The 22,821-nt window shown below is 46.3% G+C and overlaps 1 protein-coding gene across 1 annotated transcript in view; it reads right to left on the bottom strand.

Moving 5' to 3' along the window:
- Positions 1–22,821, bottom strand: part of MDGA1 (MAM domain containing glycosylphosphatidylinositol anchor 1) — an 85,778-nt gene that overhangs the window by 10,889 nt on the left and 52,068 nt on the right. Inside the window, exons 6-8 of the mRNA XM_026034052.1 lie at positions 20,455–20,724; positions 19,739–20,068; positions 16,242–16,535 (exon numbers count right to left, since the gene is read on the bottom strand). Of these exons, the coding sequence (XP_025889837.1) occupies positions 16,242–16,535; positions 19,739–20,068; positions 20,455–20,724 (894 nt within the window). The remainder of the gene's footprint in view (positions 1–16,241; positions 16,536–19,738; positions 20,069–20,454; positions 20,725–22,821) is intronic.

Here is a 22,821-nt window from a genome sequence, read left to right as displayed (position 1 = left end):
CTTTGCCTACACTATCAAGCAAAAAAAGACATACAGAGTAAAGCTAGACCGGGAAGAGTTAATGCAATGGTTCTCCACTCATCTACACAGTGGAAAGACAAGCTTCCCAAGCAAACCTGCCTCTTCCCAGACTCTCCTTCAGGCCTAGTAGAGATTTCGGACCAATGAGGAGATTGTGACACTATCAGTGAGGCTCCCTTGGAAATAAGTCAACACATGGGGTTTTTTCCAGAAGTCAAAATGAGGCCATTTTCCTGCAGAGCTCTTCCTGATAGAAATTGAGCAATTTCTCATCAAATATTAGCCAACTCCCATACACTCCTTAGATGGAAAGGAATCAGCATAGAGCAACATACTGTTTGCCACCACTTCTCTATCTGCTTCTGCAGAACTCTGCTACCAATCATTTAATACCCTGCTCTGCTAACTGTCATCATTACCTCATTTTTCAATCCTTCATCCTTGATTGATGTTGATTCATCTGAGGAAGATGACAACAAAGAAAACACAACCATTGAGAGAGGGGCTGAAAAAAATACCTCACACTGAAAAATTTATGTCAGACATTCAGTCTCACAGATGAAAAAGCTGAGGTCAACAGATATCAAAGCAATTTTTCCCATAAGGATTAATGTAACAAGGGGGCTGGGGCATGCAGGAAATTAAGAAATGTACATAATTTATAGACAAAGAATCAGTAGATTTCTAGCATAGAGAATGGAGAGCCAGGAATATATTTAACCATAAGCAATTTTGTGTCTCTTTCTGGATGGTTACCTTTTCATCACTGTCATCATCATCTTCAGATGACTCAAGATAGATCAAATCAATCAAGGGCCAAGGACAGAAAAACAGAGTTACATTCAGGTGGTCAGTCTAACAGATGAAATGACTGAGGTCTTTCACAATGGTGACCTGCTCCAAAATGCCACCTGCCAAATAGCCACCATCTCTTCCATCCGACAGTCCTGGACTCTYTCCATCCTTCTCACTATTGTTTGTGTGAAACTTATTGTGTGAATTCAAGTCACTGTATGCAACTGCTCCTCAATTAGTTATTATGGAAAAATTTGCTTTTCCTGTCATTTCAACCACTATTGTACCTTTCATAAATGCATCTTCAGCATCTACAGCTGGGCACAACTGCATGAAATCAAAAGAGAACCATTTTCCTAAATCCTTACACCCCGAATTGCTGACCATCTAGATCCTTAGAGAGACAATTTTCTGAATCTACCAATGACATGAAAGATGAAAGATTCTGGGCCCAAATGGGGTTTCAGCCATAAACAGTTAAGAGAAGTGAGCTTCAAGTGATTTAATCTTATATGTTAGAAGAATTTCTCAATTGTTTCCAATGATAAAGCCTCATAGCTTTTACATATTCTGACTGGTATACTTATCCTTATGTCTTTAACAACAAAGTACACCCTGCTATGGCAAGTTTACATGATTTGCACTGTTAGACTATTGCACAAAGAACACAAGAATAGAGGCAATGAGTTAATACAAAGGTTCTTTCTTTACTTATTTACTTACAATAGGATGAGGAAAAGCTTCCCATCAAACCTGCCTCYTTCAAACAATGCCAAAAGGCACTGGCAAGACCTGGACCTGGACCCAGGAGAGCTGTCTGCCAGCTCCCAAGTCAGATGAGTGTTCTCCCTTCTCCTGACTCTCAGCAAGAGGAGGTGTCACTGATGAGAATACTGTCTCTTCCACTGACAACCCAGTGTGTCACTGCTCTGTTGCCACTCTAATACCATGCTTTCCACAGTACAGCACACCAAACTCACTGCTGAAGCAAATGCACAGCTCTCATCTTTGACTACATCAGAAGAGCGCTGTCACTTCTGTCAGCTCTATGTGCTGTGGGGCTCCCAGAAATTCCTCTCCAGGGTTCAGCAACCACTCTGCAGCACAGGGCACAGGAAAGAGGCCAGCAACAGAACTGGCAGATACTCAAGGACAGCAGCTTGCTCCTTCAGCCTTCCCATCTGGCCATCAGTTCTGTCCCATCTCCTCTGGACTTGACCCAGGAGGGGGAAATTTATTAACAAGCCTGCTCACTGGATAAATCTGCTCTGACATCTGATTTTCCAGGCTGCTTTCATGGCTGAAATCAAACTGTGCAGGCARCAAAGGAACCATTTGAGGGAAGAGAATCCACTCAAAGCAAGCACAAACCTATCCCATACATCATCTTTTTCACACTGAAGGAGGATGACTTAGTTTATAGTCAAGGCAACCTACAAGAGCATTTGRAGCAGTACATGCTGCCTTTCTTCTGTTGATGTCCTCAAGTCAGAATGGATTTGGGTCCATTTTGGTCTACAGATATACAGCTGAAACCAATTCTATAAAGCTTCCATCATTTTTATTCCTACCTGTTCTGGAACATGAAACACAAGGCCTTTACCTTCACCAATCTCACCCATTGCATCAAGCTCTGGAACTGGAGCCAGTCAATAGCAGTTTTCAGCCTGAGGGGTTTCTGAGACAGACACTAATGGGGCATCCTGCTTCTTAGAGCCTCTCGGATTGATGAGAATACATCCCACATTAAAAAAATACCCCAAACACCTCCAAGCAAAGAGGACTTTTTAAACAAATGTAAGCAACGTTTACTGAGCCATCCTGTGGTGGTGGGGATACAAATATCTAGAGCTCTGGAAAGGACCCACTCTGACTCAAATCTGGAAATATATGTGGGCTAATTCCAGAGCTAAATCTGTGTCTGAGCAGAGCAGAAGGAAAGAGAGGCATATCTAGAGTCTGCTTGTGAGACTAGCTGGTGTGGTATACTCTGAGCTGAATCTGTCATCAAGAGAATGGTAAAAAGATTAAAAATGGATCAGAAAATCTCAAAAATTATGTAGAAAGCAGTAAAAGAATACCAGAACTACAATAAACTAGGTCTTGAGAAGCAGCTATCATCCTGCAAACGCTAAAGGAGATGCAATTATTCACTATCTTGCATACTTTTGTCCCTTATGGGAATATACATATGAACAAAGGGGATCGGTGCAAGTGGAGGAGACCACAGGCCAAATAATAAGAAAAATTCATATTCTTCATTGATTTCAGAGAAAGATCTTATGAAGAAAGGATATGAGACGCAACTTGACAAAACAAAACAAAAAAAAAAAAAGGTAATTAGTATAGTTTTACAGGYCTTTGGCAAACAAACTGCCTTCAGGAAGGCAGCAGATAAGTAACTATCTTGTTAGAACATCTCAGCGATTGGAAAAGGCCCTGGCTTGGTTCCACATGCCAGACTAATTGAAGATGTAATACTATTCAAGTGGAGCCCCGGTTAAAGATATTTAAAAGGCRTTAACTTCAAGAGATCAAAAAGAAATTTCAAATGTGTACATATGCCACTGAGATCTTACCAGTGAGAGAAATGATCTTTCCAAGGCAGAGTTCTCCAGTGGGATCCCAAATGAAACTCTTAATACTATTTGACATTTTCATYGAGGTCAAAGATGCAGCCAGCAAATTGGCACAGTTAAGGCATGATAATTTGATAGTCATTAGTTTAGGCTATATAGCCAGCATCACTCATAACTACCTTTGGTACCTCAATGACCTTACATCCATTTGTACTTGGGATGTGTGGGCACGGACTTTGGCATCAGTCTGAGATGCAGCTTATGCTTTGCTTCCTTCCTTCCTGTTAAAAAAAGACATTTTTTTAACACTCAGTAACTGAGAACTACCCTCCTTAATGCCTGTGTTAGGGTAAGATATTAATATTTACAGAGGTCACACAAAATATACAACACTAAATAACAATTTGGATAGGTACATGACACATGACAACCTAGATTGCTTGATAGKTTGGATTTATGATGTCAGCATTCAATTTGCCTTGGGTAATTCAAGGATCTGGAAAGAAAAGTAAGGAAAGACAGTAAAGAACAGTAAGGAAAGACTGCATCATACTTGTCAGAAAAGAGACAAGACGGCCAATGATGTCCAAATTCTTGATGATTAAATAAAGGATACTTAGGTACATCTCATAATAAGTGTTTACCTCAGTATCATCAATGAAATCTTTTTTGAAAATCTGTTCAATGCAGGCAGCCACACAGTCAGAATGACACTAAAAAAAAAAACTCAAAAGAGGGCTAGAAARAGTGATCCAAGATCAGAAAAACACGCCTTGCAGTAGGTGGTTATAGACTCCATCTAGACTGTATAATGAAAAAAGGCTCGGAAATTACTTGTTCCTGGTATTTCAGGCTACATAAGAAAGAGACTGTTGACAACAACTAGCTCTTTAAGCAAGAAGACAAATATCAACAGAGCTTGTAGCTAGAAACTGAAATGAGATAGACTTGGATTAAGTCAAGACAATTGAATCATGAGAGTAAAAAAAACAAAAACAAAACAAGAAAAAAAATCACTGCAACAGCTTACAGAACTTACAGAGAGTTCTGTCATTTTACTCTATGAGTGGATGTTGCATCAAAATGCACAAATCATCCAAATGTAGCTCCTCAGAGATAAATTTACTTTTTCCTTGGCTGTAATAGGGAACGAGACTATGTTTGGCACATAACTGATTTTCTTACCCAAACAGATAGCACAAAATGATTACAAAGAGAGTCGAAGAGCTTTGGTTTTCTTGCAATGATTGGGAAGCTAGAATTCCATCCCATGCTCGAGTCACAGGAGCATTTTCTGGGGAAAGTGAGGATTTGGGACATGTAAGGTTCTCCAAACRTATCTGCAAATAAAAACCCATCTTTCCTCTTCCTTTTAAAACCTGTAGGTTTACTTGCATCTTTTCGTTTATGAAAAGATGATTCCTAGAAAGCTGATCGAAAAGAAAACTTGTCCATTTTCACAAATGACCTTTTGCACGTGCAAACAGCTGCAAGGCAAATATCCAGGGCGCCTCATGACAGGTAGCTCAAGGGGGACCAGGGGCAAGACAAAAATAAGTTCCCACCATCTTCTCACCTCTTCAAACCCTTTGTGTGTGCTCTTTCCAGCAAATCACCACGCGTGGAGCGCAGCTCCCTCTATCTCGTATCCTGGAGCCAGAATCCTGCGTTTTACAGCATAGCAAGACATCAGCTAAGGGGCCTGTATTACACATATGCTGTGAAGTGCTAAGAAAATCCCAGCAGGGCTGGCACTATTAAGCATTAAATTGTTAGTAGCTACTGCCTTCTAGCTAATGATTAGGAAAGTAAAAAATCTCTTTGCAATCAGCACTCAGTAAGACAACTCTCTGCTCAGTGCAAACGTCACTTTTATTTATTGCTCTCTTGACTTCAGTTTCAGTCATTGCCTGGAACCCCTGTTAGTTTTGGCACTGCAACCACTTCCTCGCACCAAATGTGTGGCTAAGCTGGGCCCAGAGCTGCAGCACATTTGCCATGTGTGAGATTTACAGCACTCAATCAGATGCGAGAGCAGGACAGACTGAGGGTCTGTAAAGGGTTTTTGAGAACAACCTGGTGAGAATGACCTGCAATCGCCCTTCTTTCTTTAATGAGCAGGGAATTACCCTAGATGCTTCTACATACAAGTATGGAGCCATTTCCAGTCTCTTCAACACCCCATTCTTCCCCAGCAGCCCAACAAACAAGAAACCTGGCTCAGAAGTCAGCTTCCTCCCAGGGAACGGCAACAAAAAACTTCCATGGTTCCCCACAATCAAGCTTGACCCTAAAAAAAACTACTTCAAAATCATATGAAAATGCAACAGGTCTGTGTAAAAATAGAAAATTTAGCCATGTCTGTTGATTCCGGGGACCAATGAAGATTTTGCAGGTTTCTCACCAGGCATATAAAGGGTCTTTTTTTTTTTTTTTTTTTTTTTTTTTTTTTTTTTTTTTTTTTTTTTTTTTGTTTGTTTGTTTTTTTTTTTATCTCAGTTCTGGTGTCCAATTAAATCCAAATAAGAAGCAGAAGCTGAGATAAGGTGGAATTATGTGCACAAACACATTTCTTCGTGTTTCTAATAGAGACACAAAGAGGAATGGAAATCAGAGGTCACATGAAGTAAAAAAAGGACGAGAAGCTTGTGTTGGAAATGTGATCTCTGTGTATGCAGAGAATATTGTCTCCTTGCTCTGAAGGAAAAGCAATTTCTTCTTCAGAAATTACCCAGGTGGGCAAGCAGAAAGCAGTAACTGAACAGCATCTTCCTACAGAAAGTTTCAAAAAGCTCCTGTGCTCTTGAAAAATAAATAAATAAATAAATAAATAATAATAATAATAAAGTTCTCAGCCTTTCAGCACAGGTTCCTGACAGAGTCAGCAGCAGGAAGACCAGCGAGGCTGCAGAAGCAGCCTGAGGACCACTGGAATTTAATTCACATGCAAAAGATTTCCCTAGGGGACTGTATGTAATTGGTGCCGTTCCAGAGCTCCGGGTCAGGGTGGTCACAGCTAATTGAATTACTGAAACCCCCTTGGAATGCTCAGCTTCCTATTAGGGCCTCTGTTCACACGGGGAGCGTCTCGGGGGCTCTTTCCCTGCACAGTCCCCCTCCTGGGGGTGGCATTGCTATTCCGCTTGCTGCGCTTGGGCAGCGCAGGAGTCCTCCGCAGGAGCGGGGCTGAAGGGAGCGCTTTGCTCCCGTGCCGGAGGCGGCAGCGGCGCAGGGAGCTCGGCCCCGGCCTGCCCTCGCAGGCCTTGCGTGCCGCAGTTCACGGGCTCAAAGCCACAGCAGAAAAGCAGAGCCACAGGCATAATGTCACAGCTCCACGCAGCTTCTCTCAGCATAACAGCCCGGGGAGGGACGCAGCCTCAGCTCCTCACGCAGACCCGGAGCGAGGGCTGCTGCCTTGTGCTCCCCATGAGTGCAGGCAACTGTCCCACCTCCCTGCACCTGCGGCTCTGCTGCAGAGCTTGAGAGCTGTGAGAAAATTACTGTTTTCCTCCCACCTCCATCTCCTCCAAGGTCCTTCAGTGAGTCCTGGGCTATGCCATCTCTCTCCTCTTACAGCATGCTGGGCCCAGCAACTAGACCTTCCGTCCAACCTATGATCCCAGACCTAAAACAAGAGAGCTGAGAGCAGCCTTTTAATTCCCTTTACACAACCCCTCCCTCACCTCTTATCTCCTGATGCCAGTGGTCTATCTCAACTGTCACTGTAGCACAGGTCTTCCCAAATCTGCTTTGCCCTGGTGCCAGCAGCAGCTTTGTTTTGCTCAACAATATATAAACTTTCCCGTCCTCCCAGCTCCTCATATTCCCAGTCTAGCATCCCAAACTCAAGGCCTTTCTCTTTCAAACAGATCTGCTTCACCCAACCTATACCAGCAGCTACCATCTCCCCCTCTCCCTAACACACTCCCCTGCAAACTTGGACCCCRGCCTGGATGCCTATAGGTGCTGCACAGCCCAAGGGAGAAAGCTTGGAAACTTCTACTGTGCAAAGCAAACTGCTGCTGATCCGGTGACCAGGGGCAAGTGCTCAGCAGAAACAGACCATCGTCTAGAGAGGAACCTAAGTTAGACCTCCCTACAAACAGGGAGGGACTTCTTCCTCCAGCCACACTGCTGTGATGTAGCACAGTACCATCGTGCTGCAATTTAGATATTACTACCAGCTATATCTGTACTATGGTTGACAAATCTTTTATCCAGGTGGTTTCACCTATAGCCCAAACCCAGACAATTACCACAGGCCTCAAATAACAGTGGCTGCTTCAGATTTGAGGAAGTGCAGGGGAGGACTGACAGCCCTTGGGCCACAGTGCACTCCTGTGGCTTAAGGACAGGTACACATTTGAACCAGACCTGGTCACTCACCTCTTTGGAGAAGGTCCAACACAGTGTTTGAGAAGATCCTGCAGTTATCTTCACAAGTTAATGTATAGAGGTAGGTCCTGAGAGGAAAATAGCTGCCAGGGCAGGAAGATTTTAAAATGAGTGTTTGAATCAGGACAGCCCTAGGTATGGTGGTCAGCCCTGAGGGGGCCACAGAGGCCAAGTAACTGTCCAAAGAGAGAGGATGACCAAGACCGCCTGCCATCCACCGTGCTTGTAGGGCTATTGCCTCTCCCTGCCTGCCAAGATGCACAGCTTAGACTTCTCTATCTTTCATAATGTTAAGCTGCTCTTCCTGGAGAGTCTGGCCAAAAAAAGAACCAGGCAGCTTATTAGCAGAAACAGTGTTTCCGTTTTTCTCAGCAATAGCTAAGAAATGAACTGATTTAAACCAGTTCTCTCTTGGAAACCAGTTCACCTCTCCAGGCTAGGCACTCTCACACAAGCTTTCACCCACTTTACAGCCACAGAGGCATTTACAGACGAGCAAAGAGCCGGGCAAAGGCGACGAGCAGCTCAGAGGCTGCTCAGACACAGCCGACCTGGGTCCTGTCTCTGAAGAGGGTTCCTCAGCACCCCCCCGGGCACATACCTGGGTGTGCAGCCCAGAGCCCGGTGAGCAGAGGCAGTGCCAGGGCCCCCAGCACTTCGTGTCTAACCTGTGCGGTGCCCCATACCGACCACGCTGGCCTTGCCCAACCGGCTCCCCAGGCTCTGCTGCTCCGGTGAGTTCACGCTGCCATCTGGACCCTTCTCTTTTTTGTCTCAAGCCTCGTAGATCTCTTGGCCACCGCAGCAGGCAGACATGCTCTGTCAGACCAATTTTCATCAAAGAGGTAAATCGGAAAAGCTCTCAGGGCATCAGGGAGACTTTCCAAAAACATCCCAGTGAGCAGCAGCATGTGGGAATTTTCCCAATGCAGCAGCAAGCAAAGGAAAGAGACCAAGGCCCAGCAGAGAAAGGGGAAAAAAAAATCATACAACCACTTTACACTAAGACTTCTTCCCTCCAAAGCTGTGCACACTGAAGGTTACAAACATGTAGCATGAGGAAACCTGGTGCTTCAATTGCAAGCATAAAGATTGCAAATATGGTCACAAAGAGAGATGCTTCCACTGAGGAAAGGACTGAAGCTCCTTAAAACATCAGCTAATTGTCTTTCAGTGTCATGAGGCTTCCAGGAGAGTAGGGCTAAAAGGCTCTAAACAAACAGGAGCCATCCTCATTTTGGCCACATTTGGTTATGACCACGTCTTAAGAGCTGATCTGAAATAGCCCGGTAAGTGCTGTCACGGTGTCTCTGTCAGCCAAACCCCAGCACCAATAGAAAGTAATTGTAAAAACAAATCCAAGGCCAGCTAAGCCCTTGTGGTTGTTACTGTGCTCTGAACCATGGCCATTGGGGTTTACAGCCGTGACGGGGTGAGCCTGATTACTCCTTCAGCCTGTCCTTGGAGTGACAGCTCTAATGAGCTGTTAGCACCCAGGTGCTAGGAGATGGCACGAGCAACCCCAGCGCTGCACAGCTGAGGACAGGGCTGTGTGCACAAACACAAACTCTTAGCAGCACAATCCTAGGTGCATTACTATTTAAATGAAAGTATGCTCTTAAAAAGGTCCTTTTTTGTGTATTGACAGAAACACACTGAAAAATATTTTTGGCGTGATCATAGAAACAAATCAGGGAATAAACAAGGGGATATTTGTCAAAGTGGGACAAGAGAGCAAGGTCAGGCTTTGTCTGCTCAGTCTGATGGCTTGAGGTCATGGAAATGCCTGCTTTTTTTCTGTCCAATAACAGAAGTTTCCTGGTTTGTAAAATAAAGAGTGAACTTGAAGAAAGTATGGTTTCCCTCAGCTTTAAATACAGACTTACCCGCTCAGAAATATCAATGGTCCTTAAGCCTTTGATGTTTTAAATTCAACCAGGAGATCACAAAGCTCTGGAGGCTAAGGAAGACTGGGGTTTCCCTCTTGGGTGCAAGATGACCTGTAGCATGTTAAGTGGAGATATTGGAGCGTGAATGGAAGGGCAGGAAAGCTCCGGCCACTGCAAGGGTAAAAAAGTGGCCTTCTGCCCCTAAGGTAGCTTCTGAAATGCACTCATCAGCCTGGAATAGGACATCAGGACAGGTTTTGCTGACAAAAATAATAATTAAAAAAAAAATTAAACAGACTCTATTAATAATTACACTCACAAATGAAACTAGCCAAGTTTAAAATTTTTAGCAGCTAGCTCCATTCTCCAGCTCACGTGGTCAAATCTAGCAAGCAGAAGAAACCAGCTAGGCCACAGACACAGGTCAGCTGGCTCTGACCGCACGTGGTCTCATTTCTCCTAGACCTTCACATAAGCAGCAATAAGAGCTGCAGGGAGAAGCCCGGAGCCAAAAGCCCAGTCCTACTCGCTCTGAAAAACTATCTCCATGCCAGGGACAGGTCTCAAGAGTGCTTTTAATGGAGCAGTTAATATCCAAGCTTATGTTCCAGAGGGGGAAGGGCACCAGCCAAGAGCACTGACATTGAGCGATGGCCTCAACAGCTGATCGAAACAGAGTTTAATGCATTTCCATTTCCAGTTGTGTAGATCCAATGATGCTTCTTACTTATTTACAGTATCACTCCCCCCGCTCTTCTGTTTGCTACATAGATAACATGGAAAATTGATGCTGACTATCACCAGTCTGACATATAGCACTGCCAATGACTTCCGCAGGATTTTGAAGAGGGATGAGTCAATGGCGTGTGACCAGGAATAACATTTGCCAGCCTGCAAGCTTGGATAGCAAAACATATCTGTGTGCACCAGAACATTCCTTTAAGTGACAAGGACAACAGATCTTGCAGAGATTATTCTGGCTGCCTTCCAGGTGGGGGTAGAGCCAAACCTGATGGTCATTGGCCTAAGGTAATGCCTATGTCTAAGGCTAAGCAAAGTCTCCCGAAATCCTATTAATTACAGTAATTGTCCCTGTGAAGAGAATGTCAAACTACTTTTCTACTTGCACCAAATATTCAATATACTTTGAGGATAAAATACAATAATCCACCTGCTGCTTCATGTGGCAAACTCTACCTACAAGCAATAAGATTACCTCCTTGGAGATCAATCCTAGATTGCTCCAGGACTATTATTTTGGATTCAGGAGGGGTCAAATTTGCAGACCAGGTTATTCCAGGGAAGAAAGCATTCAGATTAATATAGATCCATTTTATATTTTTCCTAGCTGCTAATATCTCACTTGCAGCATGGCCCAACAGGAAGAAATAGGATCAACTTTCAATCCAGACTGTTGAAAACAAAGCCAGCTCTAAATGTCTCCTTCTCCTTCTCCCTCTGGGCACTTATATATGCTAAGGCTTCTGCCAAGGGCAAGGGTGGCAGCTGCAGAAGTCTGATTATTCCAGTAATCAGAACTTGGTGAACTAAGTTGCACCTCTCAAGAGAGTAAGCAGGACTGCTCTGCCGTAAGACTATCACTTTTCCTTATAGATGGGGCTTTGGCATCTAGCCAAGAGGGACAACCTATTCAGGTAATCAATAGACTCCAAAGATATAAAGTCCTTTTCTGCCATGCCAGTACATTTCTACTCCTCATTAGGGAGAAATTCTGACCTCAGATAAGAGTGGAGGCAAGGAGCCACCGAGAGGGCAGTCCCCAGTTTTCTGGATAGAGGTGAGCAGATGAGCACTTCCCAAGGGCAGAGCAATGCAGGTATTGAGAGCAGACAGGAGCAGCAAGGGGACTGACGGCTGAGGGTCTGAAGACCCTCTTCTGCAGCCACAACCACAGAGGACCGTGGCCACTCAAGACTCCACTTCCCTGGTTAGCCTGGCAGTTAAGCTGTGAAGTCTGCCCCTGCCAATAGACTGTTGATTGGCTTTTCAAAGCCCTGGAGAGCAATAATCATTTCATCCACAGCTCCATTTCCAGTCCAGTCTTTCTTTCCTGCTGAAGGGGAAAAAAAAGTGGGTCAAGGCAAAACTGCCCAGCACAGTCAGCTACTCCAGTCTCACTTGGCCCCTTCTTCTGTCCGCAAAATCAGCGGGGAGTCATGAGGTCCCACAAGCTGTAGGATGGTGAGAAGGAATATGAAGCTCAGCCCTTTACCCCAGCTCATCTTCTCAGCTTGGCTGTCCTCCACAAGTCTGCAGGGGACAATCAGCTGCTGCAAGGCCCACCAAATGGAAATACAACCTGAAGGGACAGATGTGCCCCACCAAATTCTTGTCGTCATCACACCCCTTCTGTGTACAACACCACATCCTGGGATCTGATGCTATGGGACTGGGTATATTTCTCTATCTTCTGACAACAGGCAAGCTACCCAGCCTCTTCCTGCCCCCTACATTGAGGCGAGGCCCACTGCTGGAAGACTAAGTGAAGTTAAACATTTTCTTCAGAGAAGCATGGCAGATGGAGGTCTGGATGAACTGCAGGTCACTGAGACAGAGAGAAAAATGGAGACTAAATGGAGACTTCTTCCATCTCCAAAGGAGATGGGAGACTTCCTCCGCTGCCCATGATTGAGTTCCCCCCCCCTTAATGCCCCCAACCCACAGGCAGTACAGTACAGAGAGCTGTGGCTTAGGGTAAAGCCCCTTCTATACCTGCGTAATTGAGAAGGGAGTCCATCAAGCAAGGTCGTCTTGACCTGAGATAGCAAGATGTGAATGGTATAAGAAAGGATAAACAGATAAGCAAGGACATACTCGAGTAGATTCATCAAGGATGGGGTGGGATGAGGAGGCAAGATAGAGTGGACTATAACAGAGCTGTCCAGCGCTTATGAAATGGTGTTCAGGCTTGACAAAGCATCAGGGCTGACACAAATATCATCCAAGCAGGATAACATACTTGGGTTGCTATTTACACCACTGCTACATGAGCCTCTAACAAAGCAAATGTCACATCACCATGATAAAACAGTGGTCTCAAGGGCTGATTCTTGCAAAGCCTAGAGTCACTTCTATTATCTGTAAGTCGGGGAATAGCTATTTTGGCCAGACTTTTAGCACATAGGGCTGAAATATTTTGCAATTAATTGCCATGTCCTTGCTAGATTTGCATCTAGGTATCATCATTTTCACTGATGCACACACATGCCTTTCATACATACTAGTTAAAATAACATTCTGTGTTCCAAAATCTAGAGGACTACACATTTTCAAGCCCACAATATGTTTTACAGCTCTACATTGATTTTATCTGAACAGGCTGACCCAGCTCTGATTTTAAGCCCACATCTGCAGAGGATTCATTTTTCTCCTGGGGTTTTCTTGAGAGAATACCTAGCTCTGAAAAAAGCCTGGATAACAGCATTAGCAATAAGATTGATATTATTAATAACAATAGTCTGCTCTTCTATGACTTTTATTTAAAGATTTCAAACTGCTATCTTTATTATTTCTCACAAATCCTCCAAAAGACAGGTCAGTTTTATTCCTGTCTTAGAGAACTAGGAAAAGACAAGAAATTGTCACTCCAAGTGGTAACTAGATTCCCAGGAGCTCTGAAAAGCCCAGTCTCTGGCTCTAGCCAGTATATAACATTTCTTCATCCTAATCACAGAGCTATGAGGCTGCAAGGACTTTCATGAACTTATTAATCTTCCAGAGATCTACAGTTCAGATTGAGAAGTCCAAAGAACAGATGACCTAGCCTATCAGAGAGCCAATGACAGACAATTACCAGCTCGTAAGATAAAACAGTAACTTTTTCTACTTACAAAAAAACAAAAACAAGCAAATAATAAAAAGCCTAAACATTTCTTTTTGACAGCTGACCTCTTCTTTTTGTCTTCTCATTCTCTTCTTTCCAGTACTGCAGTGCAGTTGGCAAAGCCTATTTCTGGGCTGCTTTGTTACAATACAGGACTATATGCATGAGGGTGAGGGGAGAAAAAGGAAAGAGAAACACAGAAAACAGGTTCTGACATCTAATCAGATCTGCAGTATTGATTTTGCGAGTAGCTTTGGAGCAAATCAGAGGAGCCACCACGTTCCCAGGGCGGCTTCGCTCTCCCCGTGAGCGAGGCAGCTCGAGGGAGCTCACAGGGAGCCCGCAGCCCGTGTGGACATGAGCCCCCTAAGTGGGCACTCGGATGGGGAGTAGGGGCTGCGGGCACACAGGGGGAAGCTCTTATCACGGAGGCTGCAGGAGCCGCACGATTCCCATTTCTGACGAGATTAGAATTCCAGAGCAAGCGGCCAAACTAATGAGCTGCCCCCACTGGAGAGCGGTGCTTCAATTAACCACAGCAGGCCCCTGCAGGGACACCCACCTCCTTCCAACCGCAGGAAGGAGATGGAAAGGCATAAACAGGCAGTATATTTTTTTCCTTTTTCCTTAGAGGGGGTGGAGTCTACAAAGCAGACGGGGGCGATGCATTTATTTGTGTTGCAGTTTGCTCTTCATGCTGAGGGAAGGAAATAGCAAATTGGCAGACCCAAAATCAAAGCTACCTGCTCAGTCACAGAACAGACTGTGACCCTGTAAGCTCCTTCCACAAACAGTTTCCAGGTGGGAACAGGCAGCTCAGTCTGTCCCAAGCTCAACAGGTAACCCAGAGGCAACTAACGAACTTACCGAGAAGAGGATAATTTGGGTGGGCTACTACATGGACTACCTAGGTTACCACCATTACTTGGGTTAAATCACCACAAAGCATTCTTAGCCAGAGGGAGAACTGTAAGAGCAGCACTCTGAACTGCTCTTTAATCTGTACTGAAGTCAATCATATCTTTGTCTTCCCAGGGGTCATGATGAAGGGGCCAGCCCCACAACAGCTCTTAGCTTCTGCCTACCATCTCTCTTGCATGGGGAGTCATGTCCTCCCCATCCCGGTCAAGAGATCAGGCTGTGATTTCCCTTCAGACCATCTAATAAGCCAGAATCCATCACAGGCTCAGCACTTCCATTCTCTCTGCAAGGGCAGTGACTGTCTGCAGGGACCACACAGCTTCCACCAAACACCAACAATGAACAGGGGACCCCAGCGGGTCAGAAGACTCCTTACTCCACAGCAAGACTTTGTCCCATCTCACATCAGCTCCTGCAGTGAACAAGAGTGTCATTCTTTCCTATAGGCTACTGGACACTTTGTACTTGTCCTAGCCTAAGCTTCCAGACCAAGCTGGTCTTAATCAAGCCAATCAAACCAAGCCAAACTTAAAACAAGATATTCAATTCCAACCTATTTAGGGGAAGCTTCTCCACACACACTTACCTAGCTTAAAAATCAACATGAATTGCACTGTCTGCATCCTGTAACTTAATTCCTGTCATGCTCTTAAGTGGACAAACAGATTGCTTCAAAGGGAGATCTTTGAACACTCAAAGTTTCTGCAGGGCTTGGTTCGTCTCAGCTAGTCACTGCTGTGCTCCCAACAGCTCCCATCTGTCACCAGTGTGTGTCTGGTTGGCTTCAGACAGGTTATCAGCCGAGGTTTCACTTCCCTTCTCCCTGGGTGACCGGCCTAGGAGGAGGATGGCAGCTGTGTCTAATGAGTACCGCTGTGCTGGGCTGTGCACAGAGGCTCTTCACTCCCAACCCTGAGACTGCATGTCCGGGTGCAAATTAACCTGCTCCCTACCATTCCCACATCTGCCGGGGTCCCAGGAAGACTCCACGGGAGTCCTGCAATCAATGTGATGGGCTCTGCATGGAAGGATGCTCCTCTCGTTTCAAAACACACCTCAGCAGCCAGAGGCTGGGCAGATGAACTTCTGGGGAAGAAGGAGCTGCTACAGCCACACAGTGCAGACATCCTTCCTCCACCTGCCCCTTTCTGTGCAGGTATCACCTGCAAGTGGGGCTGGGAACACCACTCATTACTGAAATTACCCAATACACCACATGCTATGAATCAGTTTTCTGTTAATTACAGCTTTACTGCATGGAAACCATTTGGGATTATGCATTCCTGCTAGGGTCTGCTTAGCACTGATTTTGTTGTGATTGTGGTTACCCCTCACAGGGGAATATTCAGGCAAAATGGTTCAGGCACATACAAAAATGACAGCTGGGGGAACAAAATTGCCCAAAGGGTGATAGGGTAGAAACATTCTAATTAACACCCATTTGACACAATCTGATACAAAATGCTTAACTTGACAATCGTACCAACACATGCTGAATGTATTTTGTATACAGGCAATGCACAGAACCACCTGGCACAGCTGCCCTTTAGAGAATCCCTCAGAGAAAAAGGGAGATCTCTGGGTATGAACATACACAACACCCTCCTCCCAGTCGCTTACCACATGCCGGCCCTTCGGCCACTTAAATATAAAGCTGTTCAGAGACTCCCCAAACGAAGCAGATCTCTCTGCTAAGCCTAGTAAGAAAGGCCAAAGGCCATAGGGAGCACAAGCCCCCTCTGTGCACACGAGCAACGGACGCGCGCTCCAGCCCCACACAGTGATACTGGTACTCACACTGCACGTTGAGCTGCACCAAGGCTTCGCGGGGCCTGATGTTGAAGCCGTTGTACCTGGCTGTCTGACACTTATAGGTGCCGCTCATTTCTCGGTTCACACTCTCCAGGCGCAGCTTCCCATCATATGTCTCCACAGTCATCGTCCCCGAAGGCATGGGCATTTCCTTGTCTACCCGGGACCACAGGATGGGGGGCTTGGGCTTCCCTCGAACGTCACACTGAAGCTCAGCCCTGGAGCCCTCCCGGACAGTAATGGTCGACTGGCCCTTGGGGACACTGATGGTTGGTGGCACTAAAATGGAGATGACAAGAAGAGACTGCTTTCACACCAAGTTTCCAGCGAGCAAGGAACATTAAGACACGCTTGCATCCAACTCACCTCGCAAGCCCTAAACTCCAAAGCTTTCAACTCAACATAGTACAGGGAGCACCAATGCCCTCTTTACGAGGACACGTGTCCTGTAAGTAATGCACAGGGCTGAAGCTACAAAGCACCAAAGGAGAGCCCTGCCAATGCCAACAACAAGGGCCAGCTGTACTGGGACATTCCTCAGCTCCCACTTCATCAGCTGCAAAATGCTGTTAAACAGCAGGGCTAGCACTAATGAACCCCAAGGCAAAAGCCTCTTTGATCCATTTTTTTCCCACTTCTGGCCAGTGAATTTCCCTGAATGGAACTTCAAACTCTTCTGGCCAGGAAAAAGTTCACATCTGCCAAGGCACTAATTACCTCACATGCATTGGTCTGGAGCCAAGGCCCATAGGGTTAACACTTTGTAGATCTCATGTCCAGCCTTGTCAGGCATCCAGGACCCGTTCTCTCTCTTAATCCACAGCAAGGAGCCAATTCTTTTAAAATGTCTGTTTACTTTTACACCGCATTGGTTTTCTCTGACTCACTCAAGGGAGAGAGAGGTCCCAGGAAAGACTACTCTTGTGCATCCCTTTCAGGCTTGGCTGAGAACAACTCAGTAGAACTGCTGCCGGGCTAGGGCCAGAGCTAAAGGCACAGGCCCTTTATTCATCGACAAACAAAAGTGATAAACAAAGCCCAGAGAAATCCAAAGGAGTGCAGCTAAAAGGAGCAGAGGTTTCAGTGGGAACTGATGTGTTGTTCATACCCTCAGCTTCACCAAGAACCAAGGAAATGGATGTTCCTGCTGAAACTCAAGCAGTATTGACACAGTATTTGTACTAGGCTTCAGAGTTAACAGAACACTGAGGTAAACACAGAAGTAATCTTTTTGTAGAAAGCTCCTGTTTCAAGTTTTTTAGCTGGCAGTAGTGGCACTTGGATGGACAATTACAGAACTGCAAGGGCCAAATACTTCATTTCCTTTTAAAACAAAGCTCAGAACTACAGAAGTGCTAACAGTTTGATCTGACCAATATTAATTCAATTCAATTTCAGCAACAGAGAAAATAATTGCACACATTTGAGTCCACAACTGCTTTAAGAGAATATTTTGGATGGCTCAAGCCCCATCTCCCTCAACAGCGACTCCCCTGTGCAATTGAGAGGCCACATATTCAATCTGCAGGTCTCCCATGGACTAGGAAGCCTTATGACATCCTGCCCCACAGTGCTCTCACTGCCTGGTACTGCCAGCGGCTGCTCACCTGGCAAGAGGCAATTTTCTTCGTGGGAAAAAGCTGCAAATTGCACTCAAAGGTATTTCATAATTAAAGCCATCTCCTCAGAGCTGCCCAGCGGAGGGATGCACCTTGGTGAGCCCAGGCCTCACCACCCATGCGGATGCAGAGGGCAGGGAAGCACGGGGCTGTGGCTGGCACCCTCCTGCTTCAGTCTGGCCCCGGGGGGAACCCGCTGCTGTGGCACCCACGCAGGAGGCGCCTCGCTGCCCATGGGGGTGGGCGGGCTGCAGGGAGGGAGCTCTGCTGCCGAGCAGGCCGCACGCAGGGCCGCTCCGACACGGGCGGCGGCTTTTCCTCGCCGGGTCACCAAAAGGTCTGCTGGCCCACGCTGATGAAGAGGGGCTTCAAAATGCCTCACACTGCCCTCCAGCCCTTCCCTGGCAGGGGTATCCTCATGGGACCCACTGTGGCTGGCAGAGGCAGATGGGGGRCAGGCCTGATGACAGCATCTGCTTGGGGCCTCTGCCAACAGACCTCCCAGCCTGGTGGTGGGGACATCCAGGATCTCCAAGTGCTCCCCCTGGCTCCTGCCACATCCCACCCTTGCAGTCTTACAGACAACTGCACTCTGCCATCTAGTGATCTCGGGCAGAAAGGATTGTTCCTGGTGCCAGCAGCCCGGCGAGGTCTGGGAGACCCATGTTAGGGCTGACCACTAGTGACCAGTCGGGCTCTCTCCTGCTCCCTGGCCGGTCAGTGGGGCAGTCCTCGTTGGCACAAACACGKCTCTACCTGCCAGGACTGTGAGCAGGGAGGAGACATCAGCCTCCAGCACTTCACAGGTCTATGGCATGGTCAGGGCCTGGTCTCAGGGTGGCTAAGAAGTGTCCACAGCAGTCCCTTTGAACGGGACTGACCCAAGCACCTCCACCAAAGGCCATGGCATTCCCAACACAACAAAAGCCAGTGCCGATGCTTTCTCCTAAGCAAGGAAACAAGGACTAACAGGTTCAAGACAACCAGAAATTAAGTAGAAACATTCTGTGACAGTTCAGGACAGACTCTGCAGGCAGCTAGGTTCCCTCAGGAGCTCTAAGATTATTAGCTCTGTCATCCCCTTGAGATCCCAGGAAGGCTGCAAAATGAGACAGAGATAATGGAGAGCAAAACCGAATCCCCTGCTTCACCAGAAACTCAGAGGCAAGCCTGAGACTAGGTGTTACAAGCACACCTGAGACTGAGTCCTGTTCTCACCAAGCTACGGGAGAAGAGGGAGCAATGGATACTGTTCTTGATTTTAAGGAGGGGAGGCATTTCTAATGTTTGGACTCCTGCAGAGAAAACCCAACACAGGATACAATTGCACCACAAAACGTGAAGGCTCTTCACAGAATCTGCTGCAACAGATAACACTATTGCCCCGGACACAGCTCTGACAAAGGGACATTCCTCATAAGTAAAGTCAAAGTGAGTGAAGAGCATCATCTTTTCTGTTTTAGACTCCTCTCAACCAAAGAAGTTTGGGAAATTTGGTGAAATTCCACTCCCTCTTTCTTCTTTCACAATATATCCTCATTTGGTGGCTTCTTTAAACAATCATACCCTAAAGGCGTTTCTGTGGCTTTGGCTAGACTGCACTTTAGACTTCTCACAGGGAGAAAACACAAAGGGACATCTTCTCAGGGAACAGCACATCCGGCAGAGGAGCTGTAACTACTACCACCCATTTCCAGTCACAGCCCAGTGCTTGCCTGAGATAGTAGCAGTTCACCCCACTGTGATCCAAGATGTTCATGTAAGGTCCCTCAAAAGAAGAAAAGGACTGGGTAGAGGACAGATAGCAACATCAGCGATGACCCTTGTTTCGCAAGAGCCCCAGCCACCATTGAGAGAGCTCACCTGTCTCTGAGGAGATGTTCACCTCCACACTGAGGTCTGGGATGGGTGCTCCCTGGAAGGTAGCCACGCACAGGTAGGTGCCATAGTCACTGAACCTCAGGTCAATAATCTCCAGACTGCAGGTCACAGGTGGGAGCTCAGGGTCATTCCTGGTGATAAGCAACCGGTCTGAGAACCTGGCTGGTTTCCCGTTCTTATACCAGGAGTAGACAACCTTCTCCTGGGGGACAGCATCCACGTGACACGAGAGCTTCAAGTCTTGCCCTAACTGGATACTCTCACTCTCTTTAATCACATCAGGGGTGATTTGGAACGTGGCATTCTTCATGGCTGGGAGGAACACAAGTGCAAAACCAGTTAGGAACAGCAAAATGTCCTGCAAGGGACAGGACACCGGCCCTTTGTTCCTCAGGAAAGCATCTCCGCACAAAATCTGTCCCAAGATCTCATCCTGCTGTGATTTCACAACAGATCCCCAAGGCCTTCCATCTGGCAGGCTGGGACCATTCTCCAGCCCAGAACAGTGCTATGGCCCAGGCAGCCCTGGAGCAGTTGCAGGTCTGAGAGCAAAGGAGTTTGCACAGCAGCATCTCCAGAACAATGATCTCTGCTAAATATCACATTCACCCTGAGCTGTACAAGAACTACCAGAAGAAATGCAAATGTAGCCTCTCCATCCCAAAAATCCACCCATTGGAAAAAAGAGAATAACTTACACCGCACCAGAAGGTTCACTGTCTTCTTTGCTGGGTTCCCCACATTGTTGATAGCAGTGCAGTTGTAGTAGCCCAAGTCCTCCACGCGGATCTTCCAGATGCTGAGGTTGCCTCCTTGCACAAGGCTGTTGGGAGGCATTGGGCCAGGTGAGTGAGACCAAATCACTTCTGGCTGCGGGTCACCACCTATCAGAGAGCACTGCATGGTGACATTGTCACCAGGGTTGACTACCAGTGTCTCGTTGACTGACAGCTTCAGAGCAGGTGGGGCTAGAAAAGAACAAAGAGCAACAATCTGAAGTGTGAGGAAGACCCACCCATTTGCCCATACAAAGCTTCATTTTTTTTGATTTGTTAAAAAAAAAAAAGCAACCCACGCCTGATTTGAAGGAAGAAACAGAGGGATCCATTAATTCATTACAAATCAAATACCAAGCGACTATGAACCTAAAGCACCATTGTTACTATGGTTCTGAGTCAGAACACACTGCTCTGTTATGGTTAGGAAGCAGCAAAGGCAGAAACTTACACAGAGCCAGAATGAAGATGATACCTGAAATATTCCATGATTAGAGGCAGTAAGGTAGAAGGGCATGGAAAGCAACAATGGCTCAGCATTACTTCCCTGTAGTGCACTCCAGCCCACTCCTCTGCAGATACCACAGTGCCTTCTGCTCATTTAGTATTTAACATCTCTGGCTCTAAGCAGGGCCTCTAGAAGTAAGACTGGAGTAAAAGGTCAATAGGTTGCTCCTACTGGAACACCTGTATGTCCCTCCCTGTGGGACTGTTGCATGAATCAAAAGCCAGTCTGCCTGTTCTTTGGGCAGGAACAGCACACTGGACCAAGTGCTCAGGAAGAGAGAAAAAAAACAAAAAAAAACAAAAAAAAAAAAAAAAAAAAAAAGAGAGAGAGAGAGAGATTCATTGTCACCAAGTGCAGAAAGCTGCAGCCACGCACTGAGCTTAGCATTTGGGGCTTGAGCCAACACCTGTTGGAAAGTCTCTGGAATTTCCCTGTAGAGCAGGCAGTTGTCATCCTCCCAAGAGAGGTAAGGGCAAGCACTGGCTCCTCCTGCCTGGCCATCTGGCACTGTGGGGATGTACCCCTGCTAGGGGAAGCCAACCTGGCAGAGCGGTGTTCGTAATTGGATGCCCAGATTGAAAATTCACCTTTGATCTGCGCACAGCTCTCAACCTCATGTTCATCTTTCATCTGTACATACTCAGTCCAGATAGCTCACAGGACTAATTTACCCCCTGCTACTTTTAATAGCTCTGGGATTTCAGACACCAACAGGGTCAGAGAATGACAAGGCAGAACAGCAGCACAGTACATGGGCATATTTAAACCCAGAGGAAGGAGCCCTGAGCCTCAGCAAGCCACAGGGAAGAGAAATGGGCCTCCTTCAGCTGGAATGGACCAAGAGGAGGCAGCAAACAGGGTCTATTTCACCCCAGTGGAGAGAACAGTGTCAGAGGAGCCTGATAAATCACAGCATTCAGTCTTCCATTCAAAAAGGGCTTCAGCTAACCTAACCATCTCTCACACCTGAGCGTGAATGGCAAAGCCATCTGAAGGTCCTCTAAGTTCAGAGATTGACCTGTCTCCATCACAGAACCTGTCTCCATCACAACACAACACAAACAACAACTCAGCACCTACTCATTCCTGTTCTCTTCTACAGGTGTCACATACACTTTTCTATACACCTGGGGACCCTGTTTTATGATTTTTCTTCAGTGATTGGGATTGATCCAAAATATCTAAACAACCTCTCCTTCCTTGAATACTTTAGTTCCTGGGCTTATTTTATTTTAGTATGCATCTCACTGTATTTCCTCCTTCCCAAACACTTCCAGAACTCACCCAAAAACTTCCTTTTGTGTCCTCCATTTCACCTCCTGAAAAGCTCTTTAAAGACACTGACTCCATCTCTGGCTCCATTCAGTCAGAGCAGACAAAGTAACAGCCCTCCGCACAAAGGCAGGGAAGCACGTTTCAAGTAACACCCATAATAATGCAAAATCGGGCATTCTTCCATATTCATGAAGCCTGATTTAACAGCATCATTATTTCTGCCTCTCCTCTCCCCGGACCCTGCGTTAATGAGCTGTGCTCGGCTTGTGTTGGATCTAGAAGTTACAGCCCCTACTAACAATTTCAGCAGTGGAACTACTGCTATGCGGGCCTCCTGACATGGCAAACCAAATCAAGTGTCCTCCTGCTCTTACTATGGCAYATGCCCTACTCATGCCAGATATGGCCATCCAAGGAAACTCTCTTCTGCCAGTTGTACCGGCCATTTTGAGGACTGTGGTTAGAGCTCTTAAAATTTGAAGGGTCACAGCCTTTATTCAACACCT

This window comes from Nothoprocta perdicaria, unplaced genomic scaffold (assembly GCF_003342845.1).
Source record: "Nothoprocta perdicaria isolate Ctin4 unplaced genomic scaffold, notPer1 scaffold_139, whole genome shotgun sequence".
NCBI lineage: Eukaryota > Metazoa > Chordata > Aves > Tinamiformes > Tinamidae > Nothoprocta > Nothoprocta perdicaria.
Note: the sequence above shows the minus strand (reverse complement) of the source record. Positions and strands in the feature narration are given on the sequence as shown.